General features: G+C 39.0%; 2 protein-coding genes across 3 annotated transcripts in view; one reads left to right on the top strand and one right to left on the bottom strand.

Moving 5' to 3' along the window:
• Nucleotides 1–730: 730 nt before the first annotated feature.
• LOC144639092 (bactericidal permeability-increasing protein-like) lies at nt 731–10,092 on the bottom strand. The gene is made up of 16 exons (XM_078498349.1): nt 9,924–10,092; nt 7,795–7,906; nt 7,295–7,423; nt 6,555–6,628; nt 5,906–5,996; nt 5,203–5,266; nt 5,047–5,110; nt 4,511–4,602; nt 3,476–3,652; nt 2,970–3,029; nt 2,297–2,464; nt 2,134–2,201; nt 1,980–2,022; nt 1,567–1,636; nt 1,184–1,260; nt 731–963 (listed from the first exon to the last, which is right to left on the bottom strand). The coding sequence occupies exons 1-16, from the start codon at nt 10,051–10,053 to the stop codon at nt 865–867; spliced, it is 1,518 nt and encodes a 505-aa protein (XP_078354475.1). The 5' UTR covers nt 10,054–10,092; the 3' UTR covers nt 731–864.
• Nucleotides 10,093–10,256: 164 nt separating this feature from the next.
• Nucleotides 10,257–18,198, top strand: part of LOC144639124 (lipopolysaccharide-binding protein-like) — a 34,997-nt gene continuing 27,055 nt past the window's right edge. For both annotated transcript variants that reach the window (XR_013568065.1, XM_078498377.1), the window contains exons 1-5: nt 10,257–10,466; nt 13,688–13,787; nt 16,182–16,313; nt 16,886–16,959; nt 17,969–18,068. Coding sequence is in view for 1 of the 2 variants with exons in the window: in XM_078498377.1 (XP_078354503.1) it covers nt 10,331–10,466; nt 13,688–13,787; nt 16,182–16,313; nt 16,886–16,959; nt 17,969–18,068 (542 nt within the window). In the remaining variant the exon portion in view is untranslated. The remainder of the gene's footprint in view (nt 10,467–13,687; nt 13,788–16,181; nt 16,314–16,885; nt 16,960–17,968; nt 18,069–18,198) is intronic.

Consider the following 18,198-nt stretch of genomic DNA (forward strand, 5'->3'; position numbering starts at 1 on the left):
TTTATCGACCTTTAATTTCGAGAAATCTTCACTGCATGTTGTTTTTTCACTCGAAGCCTCCATGTTTGATGAGATGCAATGCACCTAGCCTCGATCTCATGAGTCGATTTCGGCACCAGTCCTCTACAATGCGAGAACTCGGAAATGGGCTACCGTAGAATTCCGGTTATAAGCCCTGGGCTTATACAACTTCGTAAGGGGTTTTGGGTGGGCTTAAAAGCGGAGGGGCTTATATCCGGGAGGGCTTATAAGCGGAATGAAAAAAACGTTTCAAAACGAGCCACGGGAGTGTTGATGACAATACGTTTTTAAGTTAAAAACACATAATAAAGCAACATTTAGCCCTGTTCAGTACTGTCATCTGGTAGAGGGGGGCTTATATCCGGGGGGGCTTATAACCGGATGTATTTTTTTTGTTTCCAGGATGATGGGCCTATAACCGGGGGGGCTTATAAGCGGGGGGGCTTATAACCGGAATTCTACGGTATTCTGGGAACACCTTTCAGCTGTGATAAATTACAGCAGTCGAGTTTTCAGCCAATCAAAACGTTAGTTATACTAGAGTGAAAAAGAACCAGCATCTAAAGTGATAAGTTATTGCAGACACCTTTCTAAATTGAAAGATCATGTTAATGTAGCATGTGGCTACATCTCATTACATTTACTGAAGTACAATAAGATCTAGAGTAGATATTATTGATAATAGGTACACAAAGAACCAAGGCCAAGATTGGTAACTGTACTGTAATTACTTAGTTAGGGTCCACTCGTTTTATTAATCGATTGAATATTCCTAAATTTTCCTGGTTTTGAGCAATGCCTGGTGACCCTGCTGCTAACTCATTCGGTACAGAAATCGGGCACTCAAACTATGACTATCTTGTTCTTTCCTTGCAGACTTTTCTCCCGACCAGGATTCCAACTGGGTGAATAATTCACGTCTGCTGCTATCAAGTTGAAGCTCTGTGAAGAGAGAATAAATAACAATTAGAGCGCGCAGCTATCGATCCCTTATTAAGCAATTTAAAAAAAAACATCAAGGAAGGAACGAGTGTGGATGTGTTTAAGTTTAGAAGCGAGGGAGTGATCAAGCGAGCGGGCGGGCAGGCGGCCGGGCGGGTGAGCAAGCGAGTGACAGCCAGTGAACGTACGTAAGATATATAACATATCTAGAGGCTCTTACCTGTCCAGGCATAACTTCCGCGTTTACCACCTCTATACCGTCAACAACGGGTAAAGGAAATCCAATGTCACCAATTTCTGAACAAAGAAACGATTTTACTAGATTATTATTACTATGGCGCAACTATAGCACATTATTATTCCTACACATGCCTTCTTGAAAGACAGCTTATTGGACAGTGAATCCGGCCAATAAATTTACGCTTTAATATACATTTCTTACGCCCTTAAGTATAACGGACACCAAGATTTCTCTTCCTCCACTGACACATGCAGCAATATCGTCGTGAACAGTTTCCACTGTCAAACTGGTAGTAAGAAGACTGTGGGGATCGACACTTTTATGAAAGACGAGCTACAATAGCATACCAAAGATTTTCTTACTGTTTAGTTGCTTGACGATAATGTTGTCTGCAAAGGCGTCCAAGACAAACTGAAGAAGTTTCATGTCGATCTGCAAATTTAGGCGACTCATTAATCAGAACCTACTACATGTTAAGCAATTGGCTCATAATTAGAAATGACTGTAGAATTTGCTTTGCTTTGCTTTTGCTTTGCAGTATTCTTGTACGCATACACAATTTTTCAAACCCAACATTTTAACGACAATAACCTAGTTCCCCCCACCCTGTCTGTCAAATGCTAAATATTACGATCAAACCAAACAGGCAAAAGAAACTCGTTCAGTTAAACCTCGACCAAATTTTCATTCCTCTAGAATTCAACTATTGCTCAGTTATTTGTCAATCGAATGTGACATCGGTGAGTATTTAAGACTACTATTATCATTACTATACCGTGATATCTCCAATGGCAGACTTAATCAAACTGACTTTAACCCTGCAAAAATGTATATTATAAATTGAGAAAACGACTACTTTTGATAATGGTTTAAATCGAAATATTAACGTTAGCGATAAACATTATCAAAAAATTAATGAACACACATACTTGACAGTGTCCACGTGTCCTGTAACATTATTTTTTCTCACCGCAACCTTTGCGAGGGCAGAAATGTTCTATGAAAAGAAAATCATACGAGTTAACCTTTTAAACACGCGCGCACTTCTGGTAAAGATTAATCTACACAATTTATATTTTCCGGCTTTCTTACCAGTCCCATTGTAAAGGTGTACACAAATGAGCCATTTTCAAGTTGTACATAGGACTCCACCTGTCCAGTGATTGACAAGGCCACACCTGCTGGGGTTGTTGATACCGTGGGTCGCTTAGTAGAGGACGCTTCCAGCTTCATGGGACGGTTTGGATACATCTGGTAAAGCTAATAAAAAACACTTTTAAATATATTCTTGGCTTCACAGAACAAACTTACAGCAATCATTCTTGTGGTTTTTTAAAAAAATGTAAACGAAAATGAGGGTAAAACTACAATTACTAGACAAGGACACAAGTTATTATTCAAAACTGCAAAGAAATCCAACAAATGTTCTTTCCGAGCGTCGCAAAACTCGTAGGGAATTCTAATTAAAGAACGCATTTTCTGAAAGAAGTTTCAGCCTGCGCCATGGTCAAAGAAGCTGGTAGATGCAAACTTTGGCCTACGTTTTCACGTTTATTTTGTATAAACGCCACTGTCATTTTACGTTATCCTCAAACTATAATCTCCTGCCTTTCGTTAACTGCTCTACAAAATGTGTTGCTGTCATGTTTCTATGATCTTTAGAGATGAAAGTATCCGTTTCCGAGTGTCAAGATTCTGATCAAAAGATCTTTTTTGCATTTGCTACTGTATTTCTGACATGAAGCTATATGAAGTGTTTACTTACCTTTGGTATGATTAGTTTAAACGTGTTGGTGTTTAAAGGATAAGAAAAGTTTGGAGGAAGCTGCAGAGGGAAACAAAGTGCAATTTAAGTTCATTGATAAACAATAGAAAACAACGGCAATTTTACCAGCTTGAAACACCAACCAAAGGCGCTACAGAAATGAACTTCCCAGAAAAGACAAAGCCCGATTGGTTACTCACCGGCAAACGAGACAACAGGTGACAAGTTACACTAACAAATTGGAGAGAGGTATTCTCGTGTGTAATGTTTTGGTTCCCACAGGAGTGAAAATTCAAACTTGTTTCTACTCACTCTTTAGAGGTTTGTCTCATTTTATGCAACTATTTTCAACGCGCCAAGGCCCTATTTCCCCGTAAGGGAAAATGAAATGATGATGATGGTTTTCAACAAGCCATAATTGTCTCAATAAATGTTGTCAAAATGGTAACCATTGTCAGAAAATGCCAGTGAGTGTTGTACAAAGTGTATGAATACAATAGGTTTACCATTGATGGAGTGACAGTTTCGTTGAGTATTCCTGCATCTTGATAAACAAGCCCGGCTGTGTTCAATATGTAGTCGGTTACCCAAACGTACGCCATCTTAACTGAATCTGACTCAGGGGGAAGTGGTGCAGGAGAAAATGGAGCCTCCTTTGGAGACGTCGCAGACTGAAACTCTCCCTTGAAATTAACAATGAATGTAAAAAGGTAAGAAATAACGTTTAGGATAGAGTCGAGATTTCCTGTTAAAAATAATGCTAATTAATTACAAATCATATAATTACATCGCATTGCCATCGCATAGAAACGTTGACCATCAGAATCAAGCTCATTAATAAATATAACCGTGATGTGATTAGTGAAGTTATCCATTATGTAAATATTTAATTGATTCATCTTCTAATAATGTGACTTGCTGGCTCAACTGTTACACATTATGGGATTTATAAAAAAAAAACTCATTGGGAAACCATAAAGCAAGCTTGGCTTCCTGCACAAATTCCACCTCCCATTTATTGTGATGCAGTAGATTTTGTCAATCTGCAGCAAACTTGAGTAGAGCACTCGATTAAACCCTGATAACTCACATGTGAAGAACTTACATTAGACTGACCCGCCATTTTATTGACTAGTGGGAAATACGAGAAATCTGTAAAGGAACACGAATACACAGATTTTCCGTTTATTTCGGGAATTTTCCAGTGGTACGAAACCAAAAGTCGTTCCATTTACATCCCAACCAGAATTTCCGGAAGCTTTTTGTAAATGGTAAACGACCAAATATTTAGTGTTCGCCAGTGTGATAAGCTGACCTGCGAGATTCGTTAAGTACGACCCGATTTTGCTATCACATTTATCGAATTAATGGCGTTCGATTGTAATGTCTCCGTGTACTCTAACTCTCCATGTACCGTTTTAAACTAAACACTTGAGGAGACTAAAGAAAATAATCACTGATCAACGAGGGTGTGTCTTGATGTGTAACCAACTGTGTATGACAGTGTATGGAACTCGGACTTTAATTGCAGATGTACTAACCTTAATGAAGACGTCCGCGTAAGACTCAGTAAAGTTGGGATTTGAAACCAGTGAGTAGTTTATGAGAGCATATTTGTCGATGTCCTTTTTAACTGCAATATAAATGTAAAATAAATTAAAATCTGTGTCGATAGATAAATTGGTCCACTGGGTAAAACTATAGTGAAATCCTGATTTCCCGAGCCTCCAAGGGAAACGAAATTGGCTCAAAAAATCGGTGGTAAAATTGCAGTGTTCGACTAAGTGAAGCAAACCGAAGGAAGGCGACCTTTGGTTCGAGAAACTGGAATTTCCCTGTAATCGTTCATTGAACAATAAGCAGGACCTGAGTGGAAAATTGGACAAGTACAACGTACAGTAAGTAAATGAAAATGCAAAATCAAGCAAGAAAGTCAAGAGAACGCGAGTTGACGAGTACAAATCCATTTCGTCACATGTGGTCCTGAAGAACGGGCTTCCGTGTTCTTCCTTTTAGTGTTAAAGTTAATTGAAACGAGATGTCTATAAACATTTGTTTTCAATAAAACGAGGCTTACCTGGGAAAGTTGAAAGTGCTTTTTCTGCATTATTGTTTATAAGATCTGACGTCTCCTGGCACAGCTGGTGAGATAATGAAAACTTATGAACCACGAAGGCACATGAGTGACAACCCGACAGATCAGTAAGGGCTTTCTTAATCAACTGTACTTTACCTTGTCCTGCAGAGTCTCCTTGACTTTCTTGTCAACGTAGCTATCAAAAAGATTGTAAAGCCAACTGGAAAAAGAGGAAATATTGAATCGTAAATGAAATGAAAAATAAGCATTTAGTTGAATTCGTTTAATCAATATGTGTTTAACAATGAGAGGAATGAAGTACGCAAACGAGATTTTATGCCCCCAAACACAATAACCAGTGCCTAACACAAAAACGTATGATCGAATCTGAACTGTTGTTTTTGTCGTGTGTCCAGGCGATTGGAACAGGTTGAAACTGAGCACACGAGACGTTTCCCGCACCGAGTGGACAAAGAGTTTTCAAATGATTAAAATACCCCGTCTCGTTAGGCTCGTTTTCTCTTCCAAGTATCACCAGTTACTCTTAAGGAAGTTCTTGGATAGTTTGCATGAAAACTGACCGTGATGACGTTTACCCTATTTAAGCTTACTAGAGAACAGCTTCTTTGTTATCCTGTCAAAAACATACGCACTACTATTGGACCAGCTCATCTAATGTTTTCCGGCACATAATGCACGACAGTTTGGAGGAGGTATGCCTAAGCGATGTGAGTTTCAATAAAGGGTATATTAGTTTAGTAAGAGATAACCTTTATGTTTGGAATTATGTGTGTAGCGAACCTCTGTAGCGAAAGCAACACACCATGTTATTGAAAAAGTAGGACTAAAACATTTTCACCTTGCACCGCCATGAAAATGCATGTTTACGTCTCCTATTGAACTGGAACAACTAGCTGCAGCAATGGTTGGGTGACCGGTACTGTCAGCACCTGAGGCGAAGAAATCGGGTTAACAAACTATTATATGTACCTCACTAATTTGTGAGTAGCCTCCTTACAATTCCGCGTACATCGGAAATAAGTAACGCTCCTTCGAGACCATATCCATTAAGAGACAATCATGATACAGTAAGAACAATACAAATGCCGAACAAGCAACAAGAAGGTTTAATTTAATAGTTTATCTTGAGTTCTAACTCAGGAAAAACTACTATGCTACTACTATAGCTTTACTCTTGTTGGCCTCGACTAAATAGCGGGAGGGTATCTAAAGCTGTCAAAAAGGGCGAAACTATGTCGCATGATCGTCACACGGATCTAATAAACACACTTTGTTCAGTCACCCACGTCATTATGATCACATGCCCTCCTGTCGCTGCGTATACCACACGGAAATCATTCATTGTGCAGTTCTTTATTTGCAAGCCTTTCTCGCCTAGGACATAAAAATGCGATATGGGAGAAAAGATTGTTTCAGCTCACTGGAGATGGCTCCCTTATGTGAGTATCCCAAAGTATTGCACTTTAGTTTTTTTAGCTAAGACTCACCGAGTTTCATACTGACTGACAAAGTAAGACCGCTCACGTCCATATCGAAGCTTCCACTGTCACTAATATGCGGCCTAAAAACCAAGAGTAAAGCAATTGTTACTTTGAACGGGGTCTGTCACGGTTTACAATAATACTGCGAGAGGTGTGTTGTATATGCAATCTCAGCGGCAAACTCAGCGCTGATACACCAGATATTCAACCACGCTCAGTTATCCAGTTAAATCAATTCTCAAAACTTATTTGGCTGAAAGAAAGAGAAAGTGATAAGATGATCAAGTTTTGTTGAGGAACGGAAGGGGGGGGGGGGGGGAGTGCAGATATTTAAAATGGCAAACTATCCGCATACGATAAAATAAACTGCAAATAAATCTTGTATCAGTTTTTACATTGTGTTTTAGCGATGTAACTAAATTATGGCAACATGCCGAGTTAGGTGGGCTCAAAACGCCATTATCATATGAGGTTACATCTTGGTAGCAAATAAGATTCTTGTTGAAATGACACCAGACATGTCACTTTAGTCAAATTTGATAACTGTTTAGTTGAAAACAGGATGACGTTTTCTCTTCTATTTCGGAATTGTTTCTACGTTATTTATCGTGGTGTTTTACAGCAGTAGATTACAAAATTGCAGTCAAGCGACATGGCGCAAAGGTCACATCACGGTGAAATATTTTTCCAGATAACAATAGTAAAACAAATTTCCTTCCAATAATGTAATCCTTCTGAAATCTCACCAATGGTCTTCTCGATAGTGCCAGTTTCCGCTCAGGGAGGTAGAAGCGCCAGAGATCTGGAGCTGAAGTCCAACACCTGGAACCGTTTTGAAAGCTGATGTGGGGATTGAAAGAGAATTGAAGTGTACGCTGCAAAATAAAAAAAAGCTTAAATTATGCTCCCATAATACCTGCAATTATCTAATCTGTGTGAAACTAAGAACTATAATAACCTATAATGATCTTACAACACGCGAAGAGGAGAAAACAAAGTGTTGGAACGTTGGACGAAAGAAAACAGGCAGCTGCTTCCTGAGCGTCAAGAGATATTACTGGAAAGTGGTGCATAAACTGCTGATTTTTTTTTCTCATTTTATCCTCAGTGTGAACACATCAATTGCTAGTTATTTGCTTAACAAGAGGATCTCATAACTAAAACGGACGGCCTCACGCTAGGGACAACGAATCGAAAAATGTTCGAGAGCTTACGTTTGACCAGCTATCTTGTACCGTTAACGTACCTTGAAAGTGAGTAGGAGACATGGCCAACTGGTGTATCAGCATCACCAGATATATCAGGGATGCTCTCTGTCTTGATTTTCTCATCAAGAAGTTGGACAGCTATTGAGTCAACTAAAGAAGAAAGGAAGATGAACAAAAAAATAATCCAGGAGTTTGTGGTTCTGGTGTATTACTTGTGTGTCTTAGAACAGGTGTCTTCAGAAAAGATCATAAAGTTAGCGAAATTTTCATTAATATTATAATCTGGAACTCAGTCATTTTCACATTCCCTGTAGAGGATCAGAGGAAAAAGCAGTTGAATGGATATTAAATAGTGATATTAATACGCTCGTATTGATTGTTTTGGATTTTTGTGTGGCTTCCACTGTGGCGATATCTATTTGCTTGCGAGAGTCGAAGGTCTGTCACTGAAGACCTGTCAGGCCTGCCTTTATTAATCACTCCAATAAATGGCTATTCGGTACTGAATCAATTACAACGAATATTAGACTTGCTTTAATACACTAAACTAACCGGCGATCAGACGTTTTAGAAAGTCTAAATAAATATACACGTATATATGACTGGATTTATCAAAACTATCTCCAAAGTTGACGATATAAAATTAAAGTGAATGTCATTTTTTTTTCTCCTATCTACCTTTTAGCGCTGTTGGTCATTTTTTTTTTCTCGGCATGTTTTAAGCCATATCGCAGTGTAACATTTTCACTTTTTCATAAATCCAGATATATATATAAATGCATAAAAATATACGTCTAAATATAAAACATCAAAATTTAATTGCTAAAAAAATCGTCAAGTAGCCTTCTCTCGTGGTCTGCTAAAAAGACTGGGAACTAGATCGCGGAAGTCATTTAGAAACAATAAAGGACAACTAAAAGTAAGTAATTTCTTTTGATAGAAAAATTATACAGTACAAGTACATAGAACTCATAAGCCACCTTTTAACAGTAATTCGCAGTTTCAAACTTGACGCATTCTGACGTCGCTTATGACTCCTTTTCACCTTTCGAAGATTATTTTTTGCCGGATGCTGCTTAAACAATGAACGAAGTTTTGTATAACTAGCACTAATAAACGGCATGCAGTGCATGCAGAGGCGATGACGTTTTCCAATGGGGTCTTAGCTAATGTTCAGGAAAATTAACGTATACTAAATAAAAGTAGCTGACAATTTCTGTGTTGAATGATTGTTCAACAAAAAGTTGCGTTATTTTGTAGTGTGACATTTGATATACGATATTCAATACTTCTCGCGAGCGACACGCAAGGTCAAGCGTTTCCATTGTATTAATAAATGTAGAGATGTGATCAAGTCTGTTCACTGAATTCAATAAAACTCGCAAATACATAATTTGTCTCTTTCGTTCATACTTTGTATCAGTCCTTTCTAATTTTCCAGGAGTATTTTGCTTCGTGTTTTGCAGCGATTTCTTGTTAACTCATTCGGTTCTATTGATCGGTCGATCGCAACAGAATCGAAACAGAAAGTGGTACAAATTCCGCCCACTGCCTCTGGCATAAGGCTTGACTGACGTCGTCGCCTAAAAATGAAGCTCATTTACTGACTTCTTCGAATTATTTCCTTATTTACAAATTCTTTACAACTCATGTGACCTCCAAATGCGACAAAGTTAGTGAAGCGTAAACAACTCGAAAGTGATACGCAGTCTTGTGATACCGAAGTAACGCAACAATATGTCCTCCAACCTGGTGAAAGTTACCAAGATATATACTGTATTTTAAGGCGCAAAGAGAATACCAGATATATTGGAGAAAAAGAAGCAAGAAAAAAGCCCAGCGAGTGACAATGATTGAAATATTTCAGAACAGGATGACAAAATTCAAAATTTTAAGTACTTTCGATATGTGACGGGGAGTCTTCCGGTTTATACTATTTTGTGATCTGCCTCCACAAGCATTTCTCACTTTACAAAGACACGGGACAAAAAATGTCGATGAAACCGAAACGTTTTATCAGTTTAATATTCAAAGTATCGACCGTTTTCCTATTTTTTGGCAGATATCTAAATATTAAATACATGTCGGAAAGAGGCCGGTGGGGAGCGTTGAATAGAGTCGATTATCAGGAAAACAATTACCATTAAACCAACGTGGAGACACTTACCGTATTGCAGACCTTTGTCAGTGATGCGAAGGCGTACTCCAGGGTTTGTAGCTTGCGTAAAGATGAATAACAAAGCGATAAACGCAGTCAATGTCGGAATTATCGACTTGCTCGTCATCTCGGCAGACATCAGCTTTCAGCAGCTTTCAGAACCAAGATCAAGCTAAGTTTAGAATCTGAAATTCTAAGCCGTGGCGTGATAGGCGATGACCTTTTAAGGATCGAAGTCAATTAATATGGAAAGCATCGAAAGTGTCAATGAGTAAACAAATTTCATTGGATACTCAAGACAATTGGTAGCTCCCTAATTTATTAACTGCAACTTCCCGCTAGGGATCAAAACGTAGAAACGTGAGCTGGTAAGCGGACCTCTTTAGAACAACAACAAGCGGGAATTCGAAGGGAACATGAAGTCCATGGCCAATGTACTATTCGTGTCCACTTTAATGGTATTCATTTCTGATTGTTACTCGATGGAAGTCGTGCAAGTCAAAACTCATCCTGGAATCCGTCTGCGTGTGACCAACAACGGACTGCAATACGGTAAGCCTGAATACGCAAATAGAGACTAGTTAAATAAGTGGAGTTTTTTACCAAGCTTTGTTTACGTACACTCTGTGTTTATTTCTTTTAGTTCATTTCTTATGTTTTAAATGTCGTGGATAAAGAACACTGAAAATCGAAGCTGAGGAAAAGAATCATGGGTGTTTTCGATTAATACGTTCCGGTCTGTTAGTGGGTGGTTTATTCAGGCTGCTCAGTATTTATGTCAAGGTTTCCTGTTATAGATTTTCTAAAATATAGGCACGATCGAACTTTATTTCATTATCAGTAAAGCTCAGTCGGTAAAAACCTTCATTAAAATACTTAAGAACAATGCTAGCAATAAAACGATTTGACTGATCTTCATCTTGAGTTCGCGTTCGTAACAAAACCATTTTCCTTCAAGAGGACCGAAAGCTCCTTGGCAAGTAGAACGTGGAAAACCCAACACGGTAGCGCGTTTCGCTAATAAAGTAAACCGCATGTCTAGTGGTACTGCCAAACAGACCAGCAACGGTTGCTTCAATATCCTCGTTTTATTGACGCCATCCCGTCACTGCCTGCGTTCAGTTGCCTTACTTATTTGTGTCGAAGCAAAGGCAAAGAAAATAGAAGACCAACACTGTAATCTTATACCATTCTCTTAAAAGTCCGTGTGGATTTTTTCTTTTTCATGCATTTCCGGAGACAGTTTCCGTGAATAATCCGGGTGGAAAAGCAAAACTGTCAAGAAAAGTTACCTTGATTTAAAATAGCGGATGTAACAGGGTATCGAAACAATTTTTGCGGTTATTAATGTGATGGTTATGGTATTAAAAGGTCATTAAACTCGTGCGCTCCTGAACATTTCGTTCTGGATGGTTCTGGACAAAAGACAAGTACGCGAGGATTGTGCGTGTTTGTCGCACCACGCTTGTAAAAAAACAGCGGGCGACTGTGAAACACGAAGGTGACCTCGGTACAGTATAATTTGCACTATCATTGCATATCATAGTATTACACATTTTTTAATTATGGATAATCCTTAATTGTTTTTACAATGATCCCAATGTCAAGATTGTAGTGTCAAGCATACTCTCCAGTTATGCTGCACACTGGGAGCCAGTTCTTAAAGAAAGGCACTTTCCATCTCACACTTCTGAAATTCTATCTAAGAATTAAAAAGATTACGACACTTATGGCATAATTTTTCAGAATGAAGGTGTTCATTTTTGCAGAACATAAACAAATAGAATTTTTTTTCTTTCTCAGTGGAACTCACCCGGTATCCCTAGAATCAGTAAAAAGGCCAATCTGATTAGGCCGATTATAAACCTCGAGGAAGAAAAGGAAATCAAGAAAATCAAGAAGAAAATCAACTAACTCCATAAAAAAGCCAGTCTCCATCAGGTACTATTGAGTGTCAATTTACAATGCACACAGTTGGAAGGAACAAGAAACAGAAAATTTCTTTCCTAAAGAGCGATGTCAACTGGTCTTTCCCCCTTTCTGGTACGATACCAAAATGATTCTTTTTTTCTGCCATTACTGCCGACTTCTGGCGATGCAAGGAAAGCAATCACTGATCATCTGTCAGATTATTCGAACTCCTGGAGAGCTAGGAAATCACCGGAAATCTACTAAAATAACAATCGGTGGTAAACTGTAAAGGATTTATGACAGATCCGAGGCATAAGCGCATTTACATCAACTGCTTGGGAGGCCTAAAAACAGTTGAAGCGTCTTTCTAAAATCATCAAGTGTCGTATAATTATCTTTATCTGCTGTTTTCATTATAAACAATTAAAAGTACCGTAATGATTCAATTTAGCGCCCTCCTTCAAATAAGCGCCCCCTTACGAATAAGCGCCCCCCTTCGAATGTGTTCTTGTCAATAAGCGCCCCTATTCCAATTAGCGTCCCCGTTCTAATAAGCGTCCCCATTCTTATAAACCGTTATAAGCGCCCCTATTCTAATAAGCGCCTCTATTGTGGATAACTGCCTCTACTGAAGTGATCGACGTCGAAAAGATAAACTTATGAACATTCACCATATCGTGAAGAATATTATTCTACATGACACGAGCGTGGGACAAAGAAAAAAATCTGAGTCCCCGACGGGAATCGAACCCATGGCCTCCCAGAATACCGGTTGGGCGCTCTAACCAACTGAGCTACGTGAGACTCGCTGTGAGCTAGGCCATTTACTAGGTTGATATATGACACGCGTCCTGCATACTGCTAGGATCAGCAATGTCGAAATCATCAAATTTGTAGTAAATAATAAAGATGGTAGATTTTAAGCTCGGTGATAAATAGTGAAGAATATTATTCTACATGACACGAGCGTGGGACAAAAAAAAATCTACCATCTTTATTATTTACTACAAATTTGATGATTTCGACATTGCTGATCCTAGCGGTATGCAGGACGCGTGTCATATATCAACCTAGTAAATGGCCTAGCTCACAGCGAGTCTCACGTAGCTCAGTTGGTTAGAGCGCCCAACCGGTATTCTGGGAGGCCATGGGTTCGATTCCCGTCGGGGACTCAGATTTTTTCTTTGTCCCACGCTCGTGTCATGTAGAATAATATTCTTCACTATTTATCACCGAGCTTAAAATCTACCATCTTTATTATTTACATTCACCATATCGTACGTACATGTATATATTAACTGCAAAAAGTTAAAAAGTAACTAAAATTTCAACAATTTGTTACTGTTACAGTTTCTGTTTTTGTTAGTTATCTTAATATTTCTTAAAGTTTTGTTTCAAACATTTGGTCGTTTCTCAAAAAATTAAATAAGCGCCCTGTTCCGAATAAGCGCCCTGACTCGAATAAGCGCCCTCCCTTGAGGAACCAAAAGTAAATAAGCGCCCCGGGCGCTAAATCGAATCATTACGGTACATTTGCACGTTTGTATGTTCTTTTGTTACAAATCATAAAAACGGCCTCCCAATGGTCCTTAAAGCGGTTCTGGAAATCAGTAAAGGCAAATCATGCGAAACGAGCCACAAAACATTAGATTCTTAGGAATGAAACTTATTAGCTGTTCAGTTTTCCAAGGGACCAGTCATTAATTGTTTGATGTTTCACACTTTTCAAATTTTCCCTTCGTTGTTGTTAACGACTTTCAGTCGAGGATATGGTTTCTATTATAAGTTGAATTAGGTTTATTCATCAACCGCTAGAAACCCTGAATTCGCAAGTTAAAGGGAAATTCTCAATTTGTTTTTAGTTGACGATGTTGGAATTGAAGCATTGGTCAAAAGGCTGAGGAGTGATGACATAAAAGACTTCAGTGGTGCAGATGGAAGCTTTAAATACACCGCGTATAAGTAAGTTATCGTTTATTTCTTACTGAATGCAGATTTCATTTTATTTCCACTGAAGTTGTTGGTGAGATATGGAACCTTGTCATAACCGTGCAATCCTATCTATGGGTTCGCTGAAAGGTAACTCGAGGGAACAAATCCGGTTAAAATGTGAAGACATTGCCCGTTTGAGTTGTGGTGGTTCGGGCCCAAGTAGACCAAAAAGCTTAGGCATAAAACAACAACAACATTTATTCCTACTACCATTTCTCCGACCACATGCTATCTTTTATGCATCCCATAATACACAAGGGATCATGTGACTGACATGTTACTTCTGGTTACAATAGAAACACTACATGAGTAGCGGCTTAAAAAAATTTCAATGCGCGGTGGTCTCTGGATCGAGTGGATTAAAGACATTATGAAAGGACACGGTGCATACTTAACGCTCAAAAGACACTTACAAAGTGCGTCTCTCCACCTTACAATTAAAACGTCCGAATTTAGTTCACAAATTAATCAAAGGAAGATTTTTTCTAAGACAGTGAGCTAAGAAAAAGGCATAATTTACCAACGATTGATTGCTTATTTAGCAGATCTCTAAGCTTGTATTTCAGCCTTTCTAATAGTTGATGTTAATGCATAGGTATTGGTGAACAGGAGGGCAACTTAACAAAATGCTGGGGCTAACCTGCGATGAACTAGCACGCTTTCCAGAGGGAGTAGCACTATTACTACTCGCTTCCTGCTACAGAGTCCGTTGTTACCCACTGACACCAACCAGTTATCCTAAAGACTAGAAAGATTTTGACGTTATTGAGTAAACTTTGTTCCATTGAAAACTGCTAATAGCGATGGGACTGAGGAAACTTGACAACGTCATAGTTCTGTCATACCGGCCAAATGTTATCAACATTTATATCGAAAGTGGCGAGGCATTATTCTTGGTTTTCATGTTACGTCATAAAATTCGGAAATCAAAATTCACTAGATCTGCTAAATTTTCGTTGTCATTAGGCGAAAGAGAAACTAAAAAAATATAATGAAGATGAAGTATTCAACATGACACGAGCATGGGACAAAGAAAAATTCTGAGTCCCCGACGGGAATCGAACCCATGGCCTCCCAGATACCGGTTGGGCGCTCTAACCAACTAGCCAACTGAGCCGCGTCCTGCATACTGCTAGGATCATCAATGTCGAATTCATCAAGTTTGTAGAGCGCCCAACCGGTATCTGGGAGGCCATGGGTTCGATTCCCGTCGGGGACTCAGGATTTTTCTTTGTTTCATGCTCGTGTCATGTTGAATACTTCATCTTCATTATTTATTACCGAACTTAAAATTTACCATCTTTATTATTTACTACAAACTTGATTAATTCGACATTGCTGATCCTAGCAGTATGCAGGACGCGTGTCACTTATCAACCTAGTAAAATGGCCCAGCTCACAACGAGTCTCTCGTAGCTCAGTTGGTTAGAGTGCCCAACCGGTATCTGGGAGGCCATGGGTTCGATTCCCGTCGGGGACTCAGAATTTTTCTTTGTCCCATGCTCGTGTCATGTTGAATACTTCATCTTCATTATTTATTACCGAGCTTAAAAAATTTACCATCTAAAAATATATATTTTTGCAATTTTCCAGATCGATAGTGTCATTCGTTTTTAAAACAGAGCATTTTGAATATTTGAGTTATCCGTCGTATGTGACATCAAGCTGAGTACCGTGACAAGGCTGTTTTGTTTGAAAAAAAGCCTTTCCTTTCCATTTTGTGCAGATTGAACATTTCAGATATAATAAGTGGTGTTTATGTGAAAGTGTACTAGCTCTTAAGCCAAGGATTGCCGCTGCTGTAAACAGAACTGAGTTTCAGATGGTTTCTCTGACATCACGGCGGCCATAACTGTGTCCCTCGGAAGGACACAGTTATGGCGTCTCCATACAAAGCTTTATAAATTTGCGTGGAAAGATTCGGAAATTAACTCGCAAACGGTACACCACACAGACCCGAAACTTGGAGAAGTTGTTTATCTATTTATCATCTATAATATTTGAAATTCATAGCTTCTGTAGTTGACTGGTTTCGAATTTATGTTTTGATTGCGTGACAGTGAAAAACCATTAATTAGAGTTGTTAAAGGCTCCCAGTTAATATGTTCGTGCTTTCAACAAAGCAAAATGAAAGACATTTTAAATACAAATTCTAATGGCGATAAAAGCCCCCGGAGGACAATAATGGCGATTAAAGATAATGCTAGGAAATTTGTCCTTTATTTACTTTGAAAAAGCCTTCGATACAAAAGAGTGGCGCAAGAGAAACAATCTCCAGATGTTGGGGTCTCTAAACACGTGTTAACGCGTATTGGTGTTTTCTCCCCTCATGCTTTAAACGTGTTCAACTATTTTTTCTTTCAGCATCAAGAATACTTATACCAAGAAAGGGTCATCATCGCTTTCCACTGCACCAGGCGAGGGTCTCATTTTCCAAGCCACTGGATTTGACCTTGAGTACACTGGAAAAGTCAAATATGATAAGAAATTCGGCTGGTACGTTCTATGAGCGCCAATATCTAAAGCCTAGAAGGAATATCAGCACCGGTTTATATCCAGCGCTCTAAACTACTTTAGAGCTAATCTCTGTTTTCGGCTTATCGTATGATTTCTAGTGTTGTTAGTGTGCCCTTCATGATTTTATCTATATAGAGATTATTACCCTGTAAAAGCAAAGTTACTGGTAGAAGATCGAGAAGTGCAGATTTGTTATTATTACTATTAAAATGCATGAAAGTAAATAACTGAGAAAGCTGGCTGCTTTCGAGTATTAGTCCTTTTCGTTTGCCAGTAACGTTTCTTGAAGCGTCGGTTTTTCGGTTTCCTCAATAAGCGAAACAAATTCCTGATCACGGTCAAAGACAGTGATTATTGACTCACTGCTTGTTTCACTCACCTGCCGACACAACATAATAGTTTGTTAATAAACTTCATATACGTTTAACTCAGCCTCATATTAGGCTATGTAATGTATGGGTCAGTCATATGTCTTGCTCATGTCTTGTTGCTTTTTCTCGCTTTTTTGTTATAAATGGCTGGCTGAGTTTATTTTTGTCTGTTTGTTTTAGGATTCGTCTCAGAGACACTGTTGACGTTAATTTCAAAGCACACGGAATAGGATTCACCTTGAAAGTGAGAATTGGTAAGCCTTACTCTAATAATAAAATACGACTCGGGGGTGGGGGTGGGGTGAGGAGGGGCGTTGTGCATGTGTAGGTCACTTTCTAGGTCCACAATGCGACATGCGCTTTGCATACTGCTAAGATCAGTAATGTCGAATCGTTAAGTATGGAAACACAAAGATGGTAGGTCATTCTGCAATAACTCTTATCTGAAAAAGATTTTACACTCGAAGCTCTCCTAAGCGGACACCCTCAGGACGCGAAAAAAAAAGTGTCCGCAACTGGAGCTGGCCGCTTACGAGAATGGTTCTCGTAAGTAGCCACTAGAGGTGTAGGGGATAGATGGCCGGTTACGGGAGCTTGCCCAGCTAACATAATGTTAATATGCATGTAAGTAGTTTTTCGAAATGTAACCGGACAGGGAAAACGACAAAACAAACACTGAAATATGGTACTGTAAAATCATTGTGACGAACGGCGATGTGAAGTTGATTAATAAAATCAAGATACAGAGTTAAAACAGGGTTTCAAACAAGGCGGTCGTAAGTAGAGCTGTCCGCTTACGAGAGTGTCCGTTAAGAGAGCTTCGACTGTATTTTTGTTCAAGACTAAAACGATTTTTGGTCAGTTATTAGTCATCATGTTTCTACTTTTGTTTGCATTTATTGAGCTACAAAATTGGTCAAAAAGTTCGGACAACTTAATCAAATTAAGCAGAGCAAACTGGCTTTTATGCAACCAATCACAAGCAAGGCCAACCCTTCCCACTACTCCCTGAGACATGGCTTTGGTGCATGCGTTTCTCCCTCCAGACTTAGTACTAGCTGCATGTTTTGGATTCGATTTCTCATTGGTTTACAGCTGTATTTGCTGTAACTAAAGTTATGATTTAGTCTCCAACGCAGCAGTTATTTAGGTCGTTAAAAACGCTTTGTTCCATTACAATGCGACGGCATTCAGTAGAGAACAACTTGAGCTGCTATAGGTCATATCGACATGGTTTTGAGAGTCGATTGTTGTTTGTTTCAGGTGCTGATTCAGCTGGTCGTCCTACTGTATCTACACTTGAGCAGGATTGTTCCTCAGTGGTGGATTCCGTTGACGTGCATTTTAGCGGTAGCCGAGCAAGGTAACTATTATCAACACCTTAGCTTTTTCAACTTGATGACATTCATGACAACTTTGACAGTTTTTACGATCTTCATACAGGATAACTTTGTTTTTCATTGATTGACTGGAGTGTTGGCTTGTTTTTGTTT

Source organism: Oculina patagonica, chromosome 2 (assembly GCF_052425735.1).
Source record: "Oculina patagonica isolate OP01 chromosome 2, crgOcupat, whole genome shotgun sequence".
NCBI classification, from domain to species: Eukaryota; Metazoa; Cnidaria; class Anthozoa; order Scleractinia; family Oculinidae; genus Oculina; species Oculina patagonica.